Source organism: Peromyscus californicus, unplaced genomic scaffold (genome assembly GCF_007827085.1).
Source record: "Peromyscus californicus insignis strain IS unplaced genomic scaffold, ASM782708v3 Scaffold_20__1_contigs__length_68692818, whole genome shotgun sequence".
NCBI lineage: Eukaryota > Metazoa > Chordata > Mammalia > Rodentia > Cricetidae > Peromyscus > Peromyscus californicus.
The window spans coordinates 3,451,342-3,473,407 of record NW_026294503.1 but is presented as its reverse complement, the minus strand read 5'-3'; the positions used below and the strand labels follow the sequence as shown (position 1 = coordinate 3,473,407).

Below are 22,066 nucleotides of genomic sequence, written 5' to 3'. Positions count from 1 at the left end.
CCCACGACTAAGCCAAGCATTCGAGCTGAAGAGACTCATAGCATACATTACATCTACACACACACACACACACACACACACACACACACACACAACGTGCTTTTATTGTATTCACAACCTCCCTCAACTCTTCTCAGACCCAGCCCTCTTGCCTACCTACCCAACTTAGTGTCTTTTCTTTTTAAAACCCATCCAGACCAAATTTGTGCTGCCCAAATAATCTTGGTGTGTGGCCTTCCACTGAAGTATGGTATCTTATAGGGAGCTACCTTCTTAGAAGACTGACTCCCCCTCTCCCAACAGCTGAGAGTTACCGTAGCTCCACCTCTAGGGTTGGGATTTTGTGCCTGATTCCCAACTCCATTCTGGAATCTGGTCTGGCTTGGGCTTGCATGGATGCTGTGCACACTGTCACAGCTGCTGTGAGTTCACATGTGAAGCTGCCCTGCTCTGTCCAGATGTGTCCTTGTGGTCATCCACTCCCTCTGCTTCTTACATTCTTTCTGTCCCCTTTTCTGCAATGATTCCCAAGCCTTTGTAGGAGGGGGTGTGGTATAGATGTTCCATTTGGGGCTATGCATTCTAGAGTTTCTTCTTCTCTGCACCTTGGACAGTTTTGGATTTTTGTATTAATCACCATCTACTGCAAATAGAAGCATCTGATGAGGGCTGAAAGATGCACTAACCCATGGGTAGAATGATGTCATTCAGAATCAGTTTAATGCTTTGTCACTAAGGCATCCATGGGCACGCGTCTCCAAATTTTTACATTCATGCTCCCAAGGAGCTACAGAATACAATGACAAGATTATATTTTAAAAGGAGTGAATAATAGCGATGGTGGCGCACGCCTTTAATCCCAGCACTCGGGAGGCAGAGGCAAGTGGATCTCTGTGAGCTTGAGACAGCCTGGTCTACAGAGTGAGTTCTAGGACACCCAGAACTATCACACAGAGAAACCCTATCTTTAAAAAAAAAAAAAAAAGAGTGACTAATAGCTGGGGAATAGTGGCACTCGCCTTTAATCCCAGCACTTGGGAGGCAGAGACAGGAGGATCTCTGTGAACTGAGGCCAGCCTGGTCTACAGAGAGAGTTCCAGGACAGCCAGGGCCACACACAGAGAAACCCTGTCTCAAAAAACAAACAAAACACAAAAATAAAAACAAAACAAAAAGCACTTTTTGCTAGGTGGTGGTGGCACACACCTTTAATCCCAGCACTCGAGAGGTAGAAGTAGGTGGATCTCTGTGAGTTCGAGGCTAGCCTGGTCTACAGAGTGAGTTTCAGGACAGCCATTCCAGGCTACAGAGAAACAAACAAACAACAACAACAACAAAAAGAGTGAATAAGTAATTATATTCATGACTAGAAAACGTGAGTAGTGACTTTTGCTAATTCAAGACTCAAGCGTTGACTTTGAAAACAATTCCTCTTTACCCTACAGAGCTGGCCTGGAGCCTAATGGGACGGCTCGTTTTTCTTCAAGGCCACTCTTAGCCATAAGATGTTGGGCTTGATTTGATGTGGCAAGTCCTACCTTCTTGGAAGTAATGTACGCCTCTGGAGCTAATGTAAAACCCCAGCACGGGAGTTACAGCGGTTACTCTTATCTCCATAAATATCACAATTAATCACTTAATGTGCAGTGTCCTCATAGAGCGTTGGTCTGGGATACCGTTTTGCTTTTTAAATGTTTCTTTTTCTTGCTCTCACATAAAAGAGATTGTATCATTTAAAAGTTACTCAAGATTTATTCTCAGATCTGCAGCTTTGTTTAAGAGCCTTTCCAGAGGCAAAATGGTATTTCCTTTCTCTAAAAGACAGAGAAGGGCTGGGGGGGTGGGGGGGTGGGGGGAGGGTTCCCTTGAAGAACTGAATACTTGGAATACTTGCATAAAACTTTGGAGTGCGGCTCACCAACCAGGGCAGTTTAAAAGAAAACACGAATTTCTTGTTTAAAAAGACCTAATGGAGTCTTTATTAATGTAATCAATTGGTTAGGGAAACATAAAGAATAAAGTCTCTTTTAAGTGTACCCTGTGAGTGTTTAAAGGGCTTCTCATTGGTGGTAAAGACGCTGAAGCTCACACTGAGCTCACTGCTCTCCATCTCAAACGATAAGGTGGAGAGGACGCAGTGTACATTGAGGATGGAGAAGTTAATCCATTATTGGGGCAAGTTAGAGTTAATTCGGTACATTTGTAGAAAATTGTAATCAGAGACGTACTTTTTTTTTTTTACAGATGACAATTTTTGGAGTTCTGTTTAAATTTTGGCCACAGTTTTGTGAGTTTAGGAAGAATTTAACAGATGAAAAAATTATGAGTGTTTTAGAGAGAAGACAAGAATATAAGCAGAAAAAGAGAATGTCAGAGTCAGAGGAAGACAGGATTGGAAAGGTAAGACCGAATCCATTCTAGATGGAATCACACTTCTAAAAGATAAGGTGATATGTGTGGTTTATAGAAGAATGTGGGATGGGGAAATATGCAGAGGAGTTATGGAATACAGGCTTTAGTGACTTAAAACCTTCATTCACAGCTCTCAGACTGTTCTTGAGTTTCCCAAAATTAATGACAGATATGTTCTCTTCTTCATGAAGGGTTTCTTGATGCCTCTAGACAACACCAACAGCTTCCATCCACTGGAGTGATGTTCCTCTTGTGTGTGTGTGTGTGTGTGTGTGTGTGTGTGTGTGTGTGTGTGTGAGAGAGAGAGAGAGAGAGAGAGAGAGAGAGAGAGAGGTGTATGTGTGTGACGTTATGTGTATGCATGGGTGGGGGTGCCTGTGCAAAAGAGAGAGAGACTGAGAGAGGGGTGTATGTGTGTGATGTGTGTGTATGCATGTGTGGGGGTGCCTGTGTAAGAGAGAGAGAGAGATTGAGAGGGGTGTATGTGTGTGTATGCATGTGTGGGGGTGCCTGTGTAAGAGAGAGAGATTGAGAGGGGTGTATGTGTGTGTATGCATGTGTGGGGGTGCCAATGTATGCACATGTAGATGCCAGAGCAGGAACTCATGTCCTTTTCTATCACGCTCTGCTCTATTACTAGAGGCAGGGTCCCACAGTGAAATAGCCTGGCCCGGTGATCCTCTGGTCTCCATGCCCACAACTCTGGGGTAGCAGGGGGCCTGACTACACCCAGCTTTTATGCCACAGTGTGATGTGGAGGTCAGAGGACAACTGTCAGAGTGCATTCTCTCCTTCCACTATGTGAGTCCCAAAGGCCAAATTCAAGAATGCGATCAGGCTTGGCAGCCAGGGCCTTCACCCTCTGAAGTCTGCTTCTTCCATCTCTACATGAGCTCAGGGAGATCCAGTTCAGGCTACCAGGCTTGTGTGGCAGATCAAGCCATCCCTCGGTCAATTCGGTCATCTTAAGCAAAGCAGTTCAGTTCTCCAAGTTCTCATCTTGTCAGTAAATGGAGACAGTCACAACACTTGTATCCCAGAGGACAGGGTTGAAAGGGTATATGCAGCCCAGTAAAAAGACCAGCTGTCTTCAGTCATCGAGATCTTTCTATCAAAATGGCATCAACTGCATCACCCATTTCATTCTTGAGAGGAGTTAAATGGAGTTAGACCACCTGAAGAATGTGACTGAAGAAGACTTAGGAAAAGTTTTAATTGAACATCCAGTTTAATACCAAGATCGTAAAAACAGTGTCGCATCAATGTAACTAAATACAAATTTCAAGCTTTGGGGGCTGACAAGATGGTTCAGCCAGTAAAGTGCCGTGAGTTTGGTCCCTAGCACCATGTGAATAAGCTGGGCATGGTGGCATGTGCTTGTAATCCAGCTCTGGGAGACAGAGACAGGAGGATCTCTAGGGCTCACTGGCCAGCAGCCTAGCCTACCTTAGGAATGAAAGACCCTGTCCTCTTGTGCAGCTTGACCTGCTGAAGGCCCCTGGCAGTGGGATCAGGACCCGTCCCTAGGCTTTTTGGAGCCCAGTGCCTATGGTGGGACACCTTACACAGCCTTGGTGCAGGGGGGAGGGGCTTGGACCTGCCTCAACTGAATGTACCAGGCTCTGCTGACTCCCCATGGGAGACCTTGCCTTGGAGGAGGTGGGAATTGGGGGTGGATTGAGGAGGAAAGCTGGGGGCCAGGAGGAGGGAGGAGAGGGGGATCTATGGTTGGTATGTAAAATGAATAGAAAACTTCTTAATAAAATAAAAGAAAAAAGAAAGAAAGACCCTGTCTCATAAACACCGTGCTGAGAAGCAACACCCAAGGCTGTTCTCTGGGCTCCATATTCAGATGTATCTGTACACTTACGAACACACATACACACTTGTTTGACAACACACACACACACACACACACACACACACACACACACACACACACACACACACACACATATATATATATATATATATATATATATATATATATATATATATATATATATATTGGTTTTTCAAGACAGGGTTTCCCTGTGTAGCTTTGCGCCTTTCCTGGAACTCACTTGGTAGCCCAGGCTGGCCTCAAACTCACAGAAATCCGCCTGGCTCTGCCTCCTGAGTGCTGGGATTAAAGGCGTGCGCCACCACCGCCCAACAACAACACATATTTTTTAACATGTTCATTCTTTCTAGTTCAGCTAACATGTTTCTAGGAAATTACTATGCATGAGAGAATCATCATAAAAATGAACACAGATGTATGTATACTGACTGATTTCTAGTATACAAAGTTGGAAATGACCTTAGTTTCCACTTGAGAGCATGGAGGTAGGCATCAGGCATACTCTATTTGTCCGTACAACGTGACGGCACAGTTACTCATGTCGCCATTCAGCACATGTCTGAGTGCATGAGACCATCAGCCACCACAGTGGACACAGTGGACATTGTGTGTTCATTTTACCACACAACAGAGATACTGTTCTGCAAACACTTGGTGCTAAGCAATCCAAGGCCTGCCCTTCAGTTCTGCATTTCTTCGTATTGGGACATATCCCAATACACCTACATGAAAAAGGAGCACATACACCTTGATTCCATTTGTAGGCAGATTATAATTCTATGTCCATGCATTTTCCCTAGTGGAAAATCTGGCTCTGTGTTCATGAGAACTGTAGTCCTTCTTTGATGCTTGGATTTTTATGTTCTACCTCATTATTTGTCTCATTTATTTTCAATGTTTTTGTAATAATATGCCAAAATTAAAGATCAAAGTGACTGGCTTGAGGCTTCAAGTGTAGTACTCGCCATGAACTAATTTCTTATGTGATACTGTAACTTCTTAAGGTCTCATGATCTGTTTTGGAATAACTTCCTTTTTCCTTACAGGCCGTCAAGCAGTATGCAAGCACCACGGGCTCTCTAACCAAAGCTCCTTTAGCCAGCGAATCCTTACTGGGCCTGCAAGCTTATGGTCGACAGGTAAGACAGCAGGGCCACTTCCTCTCCAGAGCAGTGGGTGTACAGTGACTTCGTCACTCAGCAGCCGGAGGTTGTCTATGAAACGGGCCCGTGTATGGTACAGATATGAAAATGGGCTAAAATGGTAATCCTCAGAGAGACTGGAAGAAAACATCCTCCAGCCTGCAGAGAACGTGTACATTACCCGATCATGGACAGTATAATAAAGGAAAATCATGTTTTATGGGTTTGGAAGTGTTTCCCCAGCGCATGCAGGAATTGAAATTCAGGGCCTTGTACATACTAGGCATGTGGTCCTTCGCTGAGTTCTTCCTTAGCTCACAAAGGTAGAACTTGAAGACAGTGAAGTGACAGTCTTCCTGAAGAAAAAAGTATGAATCCGACAACCACCATAGATTAGTGTGCTGAGTTCAGAGATGGAGGAGAATGCGAAATACTTAGTCTGTTTCTTGATTCTTTGTAGTACACACTCACCACCTAATACATTTGCATTCCTTTGTTTATAACTGGTGCCTTCATACCAATTCTCTGAAACATGAGTTTAATTTATATCCATTTTTAATGACTTATATTAAAAAAGTTTGCATCTTAGGAGAATACTAACTCATAAAACAACGTTTTCTGCACTTAAAAATGCCAAATAAGTTGTTACCCTACTGAGATAACTGATAGGCTATAAAACTCTCACGGAAGAAGAGAAATGGCTGATTTTGTAAAGATGTGTACTGACAGATCTATCTGAAGTGGATGATGGCCAGTACATGCATCAGCAAATGATCGGCATGACCTGTTGGAAGTACACCATAAGCTTAAATGAGGGATGTGGACATGAAGGCTTTGTCCTGAACTCTGTCGACATCCAAGTTTACTCTGCTGCCCGAAATGAATAGAATCTCCTTTGAGCAAAAAGAGAAAAAGGTGATGATGCTGATGCTGATGACGTTGTTGATAACAATCGTGTCCCTTCTGTAGGAAACTGAATGGCTGCTGGATGTCAGAGGCACCTTAAAAATATTCATATTTACTACTGACTTTTGCTTTTTTATTTCTGCATGTTGTCACTCTAGAAAATTAGGGAATAATAATCAATTACTATTGTTCAGTAGTCAGCCTAAATTCAAAACTATCACCCCCAAAATAATCTTGGCTGTTTTATAAGCACCTAAGTTCATAATCAGGATAAAGATAACTGAGTCACTCTTACTGTATCCATAAGCTCTTGTGACTTTGTTCAGTGGTCAACTGTATCATCATCCTCACATTCTTCCTCACTCAGAGAATTTACAGATTCAGGTCAAGGCAACAGACAGAAGTAGCTTTGTTATGGAATAAATATTCTTATGAAAGTAGAATAAAGTAGGTTGATAATGATCTGTGGTACACAGTTAAAAAGATGAAAATGCATAAATGGGGAAAATTTGTATTATCATTTGAGATATACAGCCATGTATTGGTGGCACACGCCTTTAATCCTAGCACTCAGGAGGCAGACCAGTAGGATCTCTGTGAGTTCGAGGCCAGCCTGGTCTACAGAGTGAGATCCAGGAAAGGCGCAAAGCTACACAGAGAAACCCTGTCTCAAAAAAACAAAACAAAAAAAGAGATATACGACAGAAATATCTCAAATATATTCCTCTTTGTTTCAATTTGTTTTGTTTTTTAAACAGTATCACTGTATAGTCCAGGCTGGCCTGGGCTTTAATATGTACCCCAGGCTAGCCTCAAAAATATGCTTATCTTCCTGCCTCAGACTCATTCACACTGGAATTACAGGCATGAGCCGCTATACCTAAGACGTACTTTCCTTGGTACGTGTTATATGTCAATAAAAAGTTTAAATAAAGGAATAGTAAAGATTTAGTTTACATCTAGTTTGTTTCCTAAGGGAAATCTGGCAAAATTTTTAATAATTAAGTTTGAAATTATTTTTTTCAGCCAACCTGGTGCTATTCAAAGTATATAGAAGCCTTGGAACAGGAGCGAATTCTTCTGAAAATTCAAGAGGAAATGGAAAGAAAGATGTTTACAGGTAACTTGCCTCCTGTGCAGAGCCGCTCTGTGGACGCCTCGCACAGACACTTTCTGGAGTTTGCAGCAGCCGCTTCACTTTGTCTTTCTCTTACCTCGTGCAGGTGCATCATCTTTCACAAATTTGCTTAAGCTTCCCACTGGCTCCGCTGTCTTTGAAGGAGAACTTGTCTCTCCACAGCACTCAGAGTCGGTTCCCGGTGGTCATCCTCAGCTCCGGTCCTCTTTCTGCCTCTTTACTAACCTTCCAGAACCAGAGGCACCCACTCTCCCCACCACCAACTTCTCACCCTCCAGTTAGGAGAACGTTCAGTCTCTCTGTGTCTCCAGAATTTCTCCTCTTCTAAGGAGGAGTAACAAGGACCCATACCTAATACTTCTCCTGTTTTCCAGGGTAGCAACATTCAAGCCCGTGTTCACATTCTGCTGCTGATAGGTACCAGGTAAGCCAGAGTGTGAGACTCCCTTTGACTGAACACCTTCCCACACAGACAAATCTACACAGACCCAAACCACATGCCCACTCACACACACTGATCACACACTCATGCCTCACTACCAAACCAAAGGGTAGGAACAGCTAGTCTTCTGATTTATGTACAGTCTCCCAAGAGGAGATTTCTCCAGGGATAATTTGCTTCTGCTTACTCTACACCATCAAGAACCTGGGAGGGGAAATGTGCATTACTAGCTCAGGCTTCCTAAGCTCCTCTAAGCTGGGAGTGTGTAACAGACTAAACGCCAAGCCCAGCTCCCTCTCCATTCAGATACTGATGGACCTGTAAGATTTTACTGGATTCTAATGTCAGAGTTTAACAAGCCCTTTCCAGAGCAGTCTAGAGGGAGAATGTGGTGTGCGTGTAAATGGCCAGGCCATATACTAAAAGTAGCCCATAAAGGCACCTCTCTTACCTTCTGTCTTATCTGGTTTCACAGAATCCCATTTTCCAGCACTTGGGGGCTTAGGGGGAGGGGGTGGCTAATGTTCTCAGGCTGCTGATCTTGTTTTCTTTCTAGTCAGCCTCCACACCACACCCTCAAAGTCCCCCACCTCTTAGGTTAACTTCATAATGCCCTGAACATTGAGGACACCACATTTATTTGTTTCTAGTGGAAAGCTCTTTTAGATTTTTATCATTATTGTTTGTATGTCTTTTCTCATTCATTTTTTTTTCTTTTGCAGGATTTCTTTAAGCCAACTTTAACTAACATGAGAAGCTGAAAACCCAAGTTTTTGGATAGTCTGTATTACTTTAGAATACTATTCTATCTAGGCTAGAAGAATTAAAATTGTTTGCCTATTATAGTCCTTAAGGAAAAAGCAATATTATGCCCCTTGAGCGATCTTTCAACAAATGTTCCTGGCAGGCTTACTCTGGTTAGCAGATCTATTATTCATTGGGTGACTAAGGGTGTGACTATTCCTAGTATAATTAACCCAAGAAATAGAAGAGCCTTCCACTTCCATTCCCGGCTATAATGAGACTATACTGAAGCAGTGGTTTTTACAGAGCAATGTGTTCAAGGCCCACATGATGTGGGTTAGCATTTCAGACTCCATGGGGCACTCCATGCAAACCTTCCAGTTACTCATGGGAGATACTCTGAAATTGCCATCATTACCAGACGCCTAGGTGACTTCCATACAGACTCACACTACAGACTATTCATTGAGGCACACTGTTAGGGCAGAAAGAAACGGTGCTCGAAAAGAGACAAGCTCTGGTCCAGGGCTACACCTGTGGCAAAAGAGAACCAGACACGCACCTTCCGATGTGCGTCCTGGGAAAGAGGACGTGTAAGGAGTGACCTGAGAGGGGCATTTGTGGCCCACAAAACTCAGGACCTCCAAGAACTACAACCCAGGTTAGAAACTGTGTCCTACAGTCCCACACAGTCCCAGAGGACTGTTCAAAGACAGAACTGTCATCCCAAATCTCTAGGTAGTTTGGAATTTTAAATGGGGAAAGTATCAGCTGGCGTACTTCATGTTTCTCCTAAAGAAGGGACTAACAGATGGTTCTGGGTTTGGAGGTGAGGCTCCTGCTGTGCTGTGTAGCTGTCCTTGACCCTCCTGAATCTTCAGGATTACCAGACAATGTGTGAACCACCTTGCCCTGCTCGACAAAATGTCCCGAAATCTCTGTTGGCTGTGGAACTGGCCACTGTGGTTCCCGTCCTGCCTCCTTTACTTTCAGTTGAGATTTTGTTGGTTTGTTTGTTTTCTTGTGGTTCAATTTGCTGTCCTCTCAACATATTAGTTATAATTCTTTTGAAATTTCTGGTTTTCGCAGAGTCTTCAAGGTTCATTACAACTAATGAAAGCCCACTTTCAGATAGTAGTACAAACATTGTAGGATATGAAGAAAATTAGGATAAAAATAAAATACAATGTAGGGTTTTGTTTGTTTGTTTGTTTGGTTTTTTTTTTTTTTTTGTAACTCTTAGCTCACCACCCAGCTCCCAAATAAATCACACATGGAGGCTTATTCTTAATTATAAATGCCCGGCCTTAGTTTGGCTTGTTTCTTGCCAGCTTTTCTTTACTTTAAATTATCCCATCTACCTTTTGCCTCAGGACTTTTTCCTTTTTTTATTTCTGTATATCTTACTTTCACTCTTACTGTGTGGCTGTGTGGCTAGCCCCTGGTGTCCTCTCCTTGTTCTCCTGTTCCTCCTCATTTTTCCTCCCAGATTTCTCCTTCTATTTATTCTCTCTGCCTGCCAGCCCCGCCTATCCTTTCTCCTGCCTCGCTATTGACTGTTCAACTCTTTATTAGACCATCAAGTGTTTTAGACAGGCAAAGTAACACAGCTTCACAGAGTTAAATAAATGCAACATAAAAGAATGCAACACATCTTTGCATCATTAAACAAATGTTCCACAGCATAAACAAATGTAACATATCTTAAAATAATATTCTACAACAACATTTCCCCCTTTTTGTATAAATAAAAAGAAAGGTTTTAACATTATAGTAAAACTATATACAACAAAAAGTTATCAAGTAAGAATTAATTTACAATATTCAGTCCATTTGCATTTAGCAAATTCAGAGAAAATGCTACATTGTCTATCTTATCTTAGTGAGTCCAAAGTTTTATACCTAACTTACTTTCTATCATAACTAAGGAAAACTATAACTCTAATTATTTAGTCTTTAACTCCATCAAAGACCCAGAAGGATGTACTATTACCTAACAACAGAGACATTTGACTGCCTGAACAGTCACCCAAAGTTCGTTTGCAATGTTGGGGCATCCATCTTCAGCCTATAGGCCCAGAATATCTGGCAAACTTTTCAGTGAAACAGGAATTTTGAAGACTGTCCTGCCTTGTTTTGGCAAAGTTAAACAGTCTTTTTCCTCTGTGTCTTGCATGTCCAGTCTACACAGCCCATTGTCAACAGTCAAAGGCAAGACCAGTTTCTTTGCCCAGTGGCTAACCTTGCCACAATGAAAGTAAACCCCATAAGGAGTTATTTAATACATACTACTTATTTTCACTTATTCCTTGCCTGATATTCTTCCTTTCTTTATACAGATAGAGTTTCTAACCTATACAGTTTTTCTTCTCTTAAAAGTTGTTTTGACATTTCTTGCAAAGCAGCTCTATTTGAGACTTAGAGAACCTTTATTTCTCCTTCCCTTTTAACAGATAACTTCACAGGATACAAAAGTATAGATTAGCAGGCTTTTTCCTTCAGTGCCTAAAGTATCTCATTTCCCTCTCTTCTTGCTTGTGTAATTTCTGAAGAAAAGTCAGATGTCACCTTTGCCTGTCTGTGGGGAAGTTGCTCTACCCTTCCCCTGGCTCCAAGGTCTTGGTCCTCCTGAGTTTGAATGGCCTGTGCCGGGGGCTAAGGAGCTGGCTCAGTGGTTAAGAGCTTTTATTCAGCTGCACATTTCTGCACATCTGTCCTGGGTGCTGGTCTCTAAGCCTCTTGCATCTGTAGCTTGGCATCTGTCATTAGTTTTGGAAAGACTTGCCGTTATCACTGCCGAATGTTGCTTCCGTTCCTGTCTCTGCCTTCTGCTCTTCCCATCCCCCACAGCCACCTTCCTTCCAATCCTTTTCCCTCTCTGCATTCAGTTTTGGGAGTTTCTACTAGTCTCTCTTCAGCAGTGACCACTCTAGATAACTTCATCACATGTTCTTCATGTCTGAGATACTGGTTTTTATTTCTTGTGTTTCCATTTGATTTTTCCTTGGAATTTTCTTCTCTGTGCTTGCATTATGAATCTGATCTTGTTTATCATCCAGTTTTTGTTTGGTTTGATTATTTTTTTATAGACAGGCATTCTCTGTGTAGGTTTCTCCAGGCTGTCCTGGAACTAGCTCTATAGAAGAGGTTGGCCTCGAACTGAGAGATCTGCCTGCCTCTGCTGGGATTAAAGGTATGTGCTGCCACCACCACCCAGTTATCATCCAGTTTTTAAAGGGGAACTCTTCATTATTAAACACAGTCATTGTATGCTTCTCATCTTGACAGTGCCAACATTCCTGCCATCTTTGAGCCTGGTTCAGATGTTGCTATTGCAGTTTGGACTATGCTGTCTGCTTTTAGAGTTGTTAATTTTTGTTGAAAGTAAGACATGCACATAGCAAAAGAAGATGAGCTAGATAGAGGTGTGGGCTTTGTGTGTATCTGGCTGGCAGTAATTTTGAACTTACTGTGGTAGAGGAGTCTGAGATTTCTGCTGTGCTCTTACTTGTATCTTCTCTGAGTTTTTTTGTTTACTTGTTTGTTTTGTTTTTCCTAAAGCCTCCTTGATAGTATGGAAGGCTTGAAGTTCTTGTTAAACCTCATTATGTGGAAAGAAGAAAACATATTTTGTCTTATGATTAGGTCTCAGTGTTTTAATGAGCCTGAATGGAGTGTTTCTCTTTTGCCAGGTTGTTGGGGCATTGGTTTAGTCTTCCTTCTGTCAGTTCTAGTAAAGCTGTGCCTTTGGTGGTGGCCTGGTTATCAGAACCTGAGCGACCTCATGTCGGCTGCTTTACTCCTTCCCCTTCCAGCAGTAGGAAAGGTTTGCTCTGGTCTTCAAAGGAGAACATGATGGAATTCCAAGGGGGTAAAACTCAAGGAACTATAGAGGTGGCTGAAAGTTTTCCTGTGTCCCACCTGGTCCACAGCTGCTCAGACCCAAGTAAACACACAGAGGCTTATATTAATTAAAACTGCTTGGCCATTAGCTCAGGCTTCCTACTGACTAGCTCTTACACTTAAACTCAGCCCATTTCTGTTAATCTATATCTTGCCACATGTTCTGTGGCTTTACCTGTGTGCCATTACATGCTGCTCCCCAGATGGTGGGCTGGCATCTCCTGACTCAGCCTTTCTCTTCCCAGAATTCTCCTTGTCTGCTTATTCCACCTACACTTCCTGCCTGGTTACTGGCCAATCAGCATTTTATTAAACCAGTGTACAAAAGCATTACCCCACAGCAGCCCCCTTCTAGCAGTAGGAGAGGTTTGCTCTGGTCTTCAAAGGGGAACATGATAGAATTCCAAGGGGGTAAAACTCAAGAAAATGGAACTAGTTACAGCATTTACCTGCTCTCCAGAGGATGCAGGCTAATTCCCAGCACTCATGTGGTATCTTACAACTCTCTGTAACTCCAGTCTTAGGGGATCCGACTCCTTCTTCTGGCCACTGTGGACATCAGGCACATACATGGTATACAAACACATATTCAAGCAAAGCACTTATACACATAAATAAATCAATAAAAATTGAAACAGAAACCAAACAACAACAACAAAACCCTCAAGGAAGTATGGAGTCACCCCTAAGACTGAGCCACTGAGAGGTTTTAACTCTGTGGTCAGCCTCATCACCTGCTGCCCTGCACCTGGTGTGCTGTGCTTGTGTGTTCCTGCCTGCCTTCCTGTCTGCAGGCACCGCCTTTCTGCAGGTGGAGATCACCCTGTTATTACAGTTCTTTGATGCCCCCATGAATTGTTGCCTTTCTGTTCACTGAGCTGCTTTCTTGTTGCAGAAGTGATTGTGATGACTTCCAACACTTTACATGTCAGAGTGGGCTCTGATGTTTGACATCTGTGTTTTAAGTATTCTGTAGACAGTTTGCTTAGCTATAAAATTTATAGTTAAGAAAGGTTAGTTTAACTATTAAATTGATGGTCATTTTTATACTATAAGTATTTACACGTTCATTTTTGGTTCCTCAAAGCATGGAATAGAATCGCTGCCATTAGGAAAGATTTTCCTGTAGCCATGTGCCTGTGTGTGTCTGGTCCTGGCCTGCTTGTTCTTATCATCCTTTGAATTCTCCATTCCTCTCTATTGCTGGATAATTGAATTACCTTATTCTAGAACCTGGAATCTGGAACTTAGTTTATCTCTTTCTCCTGCATGGCCACCTTCCACCCACCTTCGGGGAACTCTCTAAAAGCAAACATGATACTCTCCTGGCTAAGTGCCTTGCTGAGGTGAGGGCTGAAACACAGGCCTCTTCCTCCTGATATTGGTCAGACCTGCTGATACTGCTTTCTTACAGACACAGATCACCACACAGCTGCAGAAGTCACTGCACAGCAGCAGCCTCAGCACAGCTTAGATGCAGCTGTCAGTTTACTTTTATTCTAGTACCTTACATAGAACACCCAAAGAACAGATGTTCAAGAAACAGTTGTTGGGGAAAAAAGGAAATGACTCTAGTATTAAATCCCTAGAAGGTAAACACTACTGTTCATTGAAAATGTGTACTATAGCGATGAGCTATAGTGAACCATCTACATGACAGAGCCTATAACCACCCAAGAGTCTCCTTTGCCCTCCGTGCATGAGTGTGGGACTGTCTGTTTGTGGATTGGGTGGGATGGCTCACCTTCAGCATGGGTTAGACTTGAAACTGAACCAGGCAGGAGACACTGGAGAAGCCAATGAGCAGGCAGCACAGATCCATTCACTTCTCTCTGCTCTTCAATGTGGATGTGATGTATTAGCTACTTGAGATCCCACCTCTGCTTCCCCCAGATGAAGGGCTGTAACCTGGAACTGTAAGCCTCTGCTTCCCCCAGATGAAGGGCTGTAACCTGGAATTGTAAACCAAACAAACCCTTTCTTCTCTAAGTCAGTCCCTTGCATTTAATATAATGATGCTGTATTTTAGACAGCCTTAACTGTCTCTAAATCTGACCTGAGTATGTACAGATAACTAAATAAATTCTAGTTGTACTATATTTGGGCATTTGATGAAACATTCTTCTTGATTTTAATGAGTTTTATTTTTAAAAAAAAATACCTCAATTTTGTAAGCTTGAACCTGAGCTCATAGTTTTGTTACATTATTTGAGATAAATATAAGTATTTTGAAGGAAATTCAGTAGAAGTAACCCGAAAGTACTCTGGCCAGTTAAAGATATAATTTGCGCTTCTTCTTCTCCTTCTTCTTCTTCCTCCTCCTCTTCCTCCTCTTCCTCCTCCTTCGTTTTTCCAGACAGGGTTTCTCTGTGTAGCCCAGGCTGTCCTGGAACTCACTGTCTAGACCAGGCTGGCCTTGAACTCAGAGATCCACCTGCCTCTGCCTCCCAAATGCTGGACTAAAGGTGTGCGCCACCACTGCCTGGTTGAAATAAGGTCTCTTTATGTAGACCAGGCTGGCCTTGAACTCACCAGCTTTGCCTCTGCTGGGATTAAAGGCGTGTGCTACCACATTTGGCATGCTGTCTTTCTTAAACGTGTCTTTCCATTTGTCATATAATTGAAAAATACAGCATATAAACCGAGTATACTTTCTTTTTCTAATTCTCATACTGTTGACAATGACAATGAAATTTCTGCCTACAGAAATACATCCAGTGAGGGCGGGCCTGTAGCTCAGCAGAGCACTTGCCTGGCATGTAGGAGGCCCGAGCACCAGACAAAACAAGCCATCCACGGACTCAGCAGAAATTAGGTCTAGTTCTGCATCTGTTGCTCTTTCTTATTTGGGGCATTTTATTTAATCTCTTTGAATCTCTGATTAGTTGTTCATAAAGAACTCAGAATCTTTTGTAGCTTTAACTGTAATGGTGGAGTTTCCTGTTTAAATTTGTTCTTCGACAATTTCCTTGTGTGGAGAGGGCATTCTGTTTAGTTTTAGCCTCCACCTGTCATATCTTCCTCCCACCACTGCTAAGCCCACCTCTTCTCGGCAGGTTCCTTTCCTATAGTCATTTCTAACTGTGTGTGTGTGCGTGTGCGTGTGCGTGTGCGTGTGTGTGTGTGTGTGTGTGTGATCTCAGCATTTGGGAGACTGAAGCAGGAAAATGAGTTTGAGACTAGTTTGTGCATCATAACAAGACCTTATCTCAAAAACAAACGACCAAAACCTCAGGCTGCTCAAGAGGATTCTACCCAGCCACTGAGTCCGAGAGACCGAGAGGCTGCCATTGTGTGAACCATTCCATCGCCATGGCTGCCACTGCAGTGTGAACCATTCCATCGCCATGACTGCCACTGCAGTGTGAACTATTCCATCGCCATGGCTGCCACTGCAGTGTGAACTATTCCATCTCCATGGCTGCCACTGCAGTGTGAACTATTCCATCTCCGTGGCTGCCACTGCAGTGTGAACTATTCCATCTCCGTGGCTGCCACTGCAGTGTGAACTATTCCATCGCCGTGGCTGCCACTGCAGTGTGAACTATTCCATCGCCGTGGCTGCCACTGCAGCAGGAACTATTCCATCTCCGTGGCTGCCACTGCAGCGGGAACTATTCCATCTCCATGGCTGCCACTGCAGTGTGAACTATTCCATCTCCGTGGCTGCCACTGCAGCGGGAACCACTTCCATCACTGTGGCTGCAATTGCCTTTACTGCCATTCCAAACACAGCTTCTGAGGACTCTGCTTCAATTTCAACTGTCCCATAGGCCCTCTAAGAGTTCCAGAGGTCTTACTTTGGCCATAATGCCTTCAGATTGACTTAGATGAACTGGTCTACAGCCACCCTGGGCCTTGTAGTCCTCAATCTGTCTGGGCAGAATACCTCCTGACTAATGACAGTTAGGTATGGTGTACCTCTGTCTCCTCTAAGCAGTCTAGGGGAGCTTTTTCCTATACACTTTTCCCCAGGTGTTGTGTCCTAGACCCCAGTAAAGCCTCATTTGATTGCTCTGTTGTCTACTTGTACTCTTTGTTGTGGGTTGAATAGCTGCATTGGTACTGAGCAAGCACCTCCCAGTGCTGGCCATCACCAGCACCCAGCAGCAGCTATAGGGGAGTGGTTGGGAGAGGGGATGTGGCAGATTCCAGAAAAGCTGCAGATCCAACCTGGAGAGAGCCAGAAAGTTGCTGAGAGCTACAAGGTCTGGCTGCTGACACTCCAAGCCTGGAGCTTTCTTGCTAAGAAACAAGGGTCCCAACACTGTAAGCTCAGAGCTACAACTAACTCCTGTGTGCTGGGTCACTGGTGCAGTCCAGAACTGTCACACTGGGTGCAGTCCTGACAGTGTGAGCTTAACTTGCTATCACCAAGGCAGCCAGATTTTACCTGTTTATGATTTCCATCTGAACAGCAAAAGAATTATCCACTGATTGGGGCTGGTCACATAGAACTAACCTACTCAGCAGTACATGATACAGTTAAGTGGGGTCTTCTTATTTATCCCCTTATAACAAACTGCTGTTTCCCAGCGTCTCTCCTCATTCCTCTTAGTAACGGAATTCCCATAACTACATAATGTATTTCACCGTCATGTCTCAGGCTACTTCATGGGTAGATGTTATAGAGCAAAACAGCCACCGTCGTCATCAGGTAAGCTTGCCTCCTTGCAGCAGCTGGGCTTATTAACTGCTGACGTTCCCTCAAAGGAGCAGGTGGAGAAGACCATTGGACACTCACTGGAGTTTCCAGTAACTCCTCTCGGCCATCTGCATACAATTCTGCCTTAAGTATGTATGGTCCCCAGAGTATAAACTGGGGGATAATAACAGAAGAGGACCCATGAAGGCAGCCATCATCCATGATGAGCGCAAGCCTTGGTTTTTCCCCATGTTTTTCCTTTTATTGAAAATATTCTTTTCTCATACAATATATCCTGATTATAGTGTCCCCTACCCCCACTCCTCCCAGTTCCTCCCCACCTCCCCTCCTGAAGCAAAAGCCATGTCGAAGATGGAGAAGTCAACCAAGAGCAGGCAGAGAGTCCCAAGAGCAGGGAGAGAGTCCCAAGAGCAGGCATAAGAAACAGACCCTCTCGTTCCTGCACTCTGGAGTCCCATAAGAACACTAAACTGAGAGCTGTGATACAGATGCAGAGGACCCATGTAGGCCCTGTGCTTGCTGCTTCTGTCTCTTTGAGAACATATGCACCTTGCTTAATTGATTCAGAGGGCCTTGTCCTCCTGGTGTTCCCTCTCCTCTGGCTCTTAGAATCTTTCCACCTCCCCTTCAATGGGGCTCTGAGGGGGGGATTTGATGGAGACCTCCCATTTGGACTCTCACTCCATGTAAATCTATCTGTGAGTCTCTGCATCTGTTTCCATCTGCTGCTGGAGGAAGGCTTTCTGATGATGACTGTTAAGGCTCCGATCTATGAGTATAGCAGAATATCTATGGAGTCAATTTATTGATACCTTTTTTTTTTAGACCTGTAGTGTTTGGTTTTACCCTAGGTCTCTGAGCTATCTAGTCTCTGGTTCTTGGTTGCCCAAGCAGCATCAGGTATGGGTTCCTTCTCGTGGAGTGGGCCTTAAGCCAAATCAGACATTGGCAATCCCCACAAGTTCTATGCTGCCACTGAGCCCAAGCCTTCTAAGATCTGCTGCTTTAGGGTAACCCATGCTCCTACCGGAAACTCCTCCTCACCCAGGATCTGTCAGCGTGCCTCATACAGTCATTTGTTTCCCAGGGTCAATATTGAGGGAATTAAACTTTGGTTTGTCCTTGGGGCCTTAGGAGGAGGGGTGACTGCTGTTTAGGTACCCCCAGGGGAGGGATTTTTGCAACAGTAGATATAGCTATCTGACCAAGTTCAAGCCCAGAGGATGTGCACAGAAGTGTATGGTATTCATTTCAAGTCTCCCTGTAAGCCAGATAACAGTTGTGCTGGCTGGCAAGCTCCTGCACATAGATGGAACCTCTATGGAATTAGAGTTCTCTCACTCTGGACAATTATATAGAGAAAGACAAAACTGCCATCTTTTTAATTACTTTCTTTTCATGCCTTTTTGTTACAGGAGCTTATCTAGGCTTTAACTAATGCAAAGTTACTACTAGGTATAGGGTAACAAAAACCCAAAATGGAAGGTACCAATCAGCCAGTGTCCATCAAGGAGACAATCTCAGGCAGGAAAGTAACAAGTTTGTAATATGGCAAAATAGTTGGTGAAACTGATGCCTCTGATGACTTGGAGGGCAGATCATGCGCATTATGTGTCCAGACCTCTAAAAGAGACTAAAAGGCGTTGATGTTTGTGCATTTTGTGATCTTTGCTTTTTAGCAAGTACTGTTGGGCAGAAGTTAATCCATTTAACTAGTAGATGTGGAAGGAAGCACAGTCCAGCCAGGAGGCCCGTTCTCTATGTCTTGCAATTAAACTTAGTATGAAATCTGATGACTTGAGTTCTCCAAGTTCAGAAAGTCAACTGCAACCTCCCCTTTTCAAAAGTGTTGACGTTTTCATTTAGGTAGTGGTAGCCTCCTGGCGAAAGCCCAAGTAAGGATGAGGCAGGAGTTAGGGAGGGCTCATGGCAGACCACCAGCTAGTCACAAACACGTGTCTACAGCCCTGATTGGATGAGTAACAAACACATGAATACTTCTCTGGTCATGCTAGAGAGCATGAATAGAGCATGAAGACTCCTTGCTGGCTTACCCAACAATGTACTCAAAATGACCAATCTCAATAAAGATAATTTCAGTCTCTGATTCCTGCCATAAGACCCATAAAAGAGGGCTGGAGAAATGTCTCAGCCCTTGAAGGTTAGGTTCACAACCAAACAGATAAGACTCAGAAAAGACCCCTGGGCAGGGCAACACTGTGATGTTTCTCCCTTAGAACTCTTCCTGTTCTTGGGAGTTCTTTCACATTTTTCCTTAATCTATGTTCATTCAGAAAAAATTTCAAGCCACTGGCTCAGGATGGCTCTGGTGACCAGTAGCCCTCAGACACACTGGCCTTGAGAGCCTACCAAGAATCCAGAAAGGTTCCCCCACTCTCACAACATCCACCTCAATAAAAATGACTACCATTTTTATTCTAACCGATTATTTTAGAAGGCCTTAAAATAGACACAATTAAAACAAGGGAGAACTACGCTAAGCACAGAAATGTGTGCCGGCTGCTTAAACACTATAATCAGAAGAGATTTTGACTTGGAACTGATACTAACTAGATTGAAAGCTAAAATTTTGATGTGATTGTATTCTCAACAAAACCACTAACCTGGCTTGAAAACGCTATAATTTTTCAATTTCTGAAACAACCACTAGGCCCCCAAACTTGCATCAGAAACAAGCTATGAAATTTGTACAACCCCCACAAAAGGCCTCTGTGATGCCAACTGCAGATGTAGTCTAGAAGTTAAAAGGGTGAGGAAAAAATTCCTAGAAGTCAAAGTCAATGCCCAGAGGCATTGGGAGGCCTCTTCAGGGCTCCTGGACACAGGTTGAATTGTGACTACCACGTTATCCATGCACCATGTTTCAAGCCCTCAGACTCTCCTCAGGTTGTACGTCAGGGTCATTCCCTCCATCCTCTGTCTCACACACTATCCAAGTCTTTGGTGCACTCACGGCTTCCTCTCCCATCCTCAACATGAATGCATCCTTCTCTTTGGCTTTTTTTTTTAATCATCCTGTCTGTGAGATTTTAAGAAAGGGTACATCATAAGGCATATAGTTTCACATAGCAAATGTGGAGTTTCTAGCAAGTTTTCTTAATTGCTGAATTGCTAAATAGGGTGGAACTTCATCTCACAAAAAAGAAACAAAAAGAAAAACATTGTCGAAGACTACCACCAAAGAATTCTAGGCACCAATTCAAGGAAAAATTCCTGAACCCTAATACAAATAGCTTACAGCCTGTGCCATTTCGAACTAATGCTGTTTACACACACACACACACGCACGCTTGCACATCGCCCAGCTACCATAATGTGACAGCCCTACTTGTCTGGGAAAGATGTTTTTCTCCTGGAAAGGTATAATTTGGGCCAGGATTGTTGTGAAAACTTGAATAACCCATGCACAACAGCAAGAAATACAGGAAGGCTAACCTCACACTTGGGTTGAGGTTCTATCACTGGTTGAGCAGTCATAAACTAGTAGTCAAACCAGAAAGAAAACGGAATCTGAGATAGCTGGAGTGGCCACCGGTAAACTTGCACATACTCCTGGTGGCTGAGCGCCATGATGAAAAGAGTTTTCATCCCTTGAAAATGGGCCCAGAGCACACTTGGATCAATTCTGCACTTGTCATCTACCACTCCAGTGGCCTGTGGCAGTTTTGTGTCTGTCCATCTGCCTGGGAATCCCGCCTTTCCTCGTTGCCCAACTCATTTTCAGAGACTCATTTTACAAATTATCCCTTTAAAATTATCCCTAGTTTCCCCTCAACTAAATTAGCTTCATTTTCTTTCTTGTCTTACCATGTACATTAGTAGTAGTCATCCACCATGCTGTACCTTGGGTTGCGTGTTTGATTAGGTGCTCAATAGTTTGAAAAGCTGCCCTGTAACTACCCCCAGAAGTCATGGCAATGGCAACTCTTTTCTTCTGTGGGCTACTGTGTTTACATGTGACAGTACTGCCACCAGGGGACTTTGCACTATGTGTGGAACAGTCTATCCGTACAAAGCTGTATTTCTTAGTTATACTACTTTTGATTATTGATATGTAGTCTATAAAGAAGTATTGATGAGTTTCTATCCAATTGGCATCATAACTATACTAAGATTATAGTACTGCCAGTCAGCAATGTTCTGTCTTTTTAAGGTTAAAGCACTATTTACTAAGTTTTCCGGTTGTCATCAGAAGGTGAATGTCGTTCAAAGTATCTCACTTTATAACTGAGGAGTAGGCATCCACATGGAGTCTCAGCTCTTGGGAGCAGAAGCTTTGCTGTTTGAGGTTAACCTGGGCTGCTTATGAGACCTTGTCTCCAAAATCACAGCAGCAGAGGGGGAGAGGGAGGGAGGGAGGGAGGGAGGGAGGGAGGGAGGGAGGGAGGGAAAGTGAAGCACTATAACAACACTCATTTCATCTAAGGATTTTAAATGGATTATTATAAAAAAAAATCACTGTGTACTTTCATCTTATATACTATTTACTTTTAAGACTTGTCAGCACAAAAGGACACACTTAATGAGATGTGCTTTTAATTGAATACATTTTTGTCCATTATGGGCATGGCCCTTTGATACCATGTGTGTTTGAAATCCCCATCCTACTAGAAATATCTTTTTTTTTTCAAATCAAGGGAATTATCTCTTCTCAGAAAAGCATTCTTGTGCAGAGAAAAGCAATCATCTCGTTAACTAGAATGTGAAAAGCGACAGATGACAGGGCGAGCAAGGAACAAGCATGTGTCACACGGGAAGAATGCGATTGCGTGCAAAAGCCTATGCGTTACTGCTGTCTGAGAGAACCGGCTCACGGAGGAGCAAGACGTAACATACGTGTGAAGTCTTT

General features: G+C 43.3%; 1 protein-coding gene across 1 annotated transcript in view; it reads left to right on the top strand.

Annotated features, from left to right (window-relative positions):
* The window catches only part of Rgs22 (regulator of G protein signaling 22), a 137,807-nt gene extending 130,005 nt beyond the window's left edge, over positions 1-7,802 (top strand). Inside the window, 5 exon segments of the mRNA XM_052747618.1 lie at positions 2,245-2,400; positions 5,302-5,394; positions 7,330-7,423; positions 7,527-7,569; positions 7,571-7,802. Coding sequence (XP_052603578.1) covers positions 2,245-2,400; positions 5,302-5,394; positions 7,330-7,423; positions 7,527-7,569; positions 7,571-7,769 — 585 coding nt within the window. The 3' untranslated portion in view covers positions 7,770-7,802.
* The last annotated feature ends 14,264 nt before the right edge of the window (positions 7,803-22,066 follow it).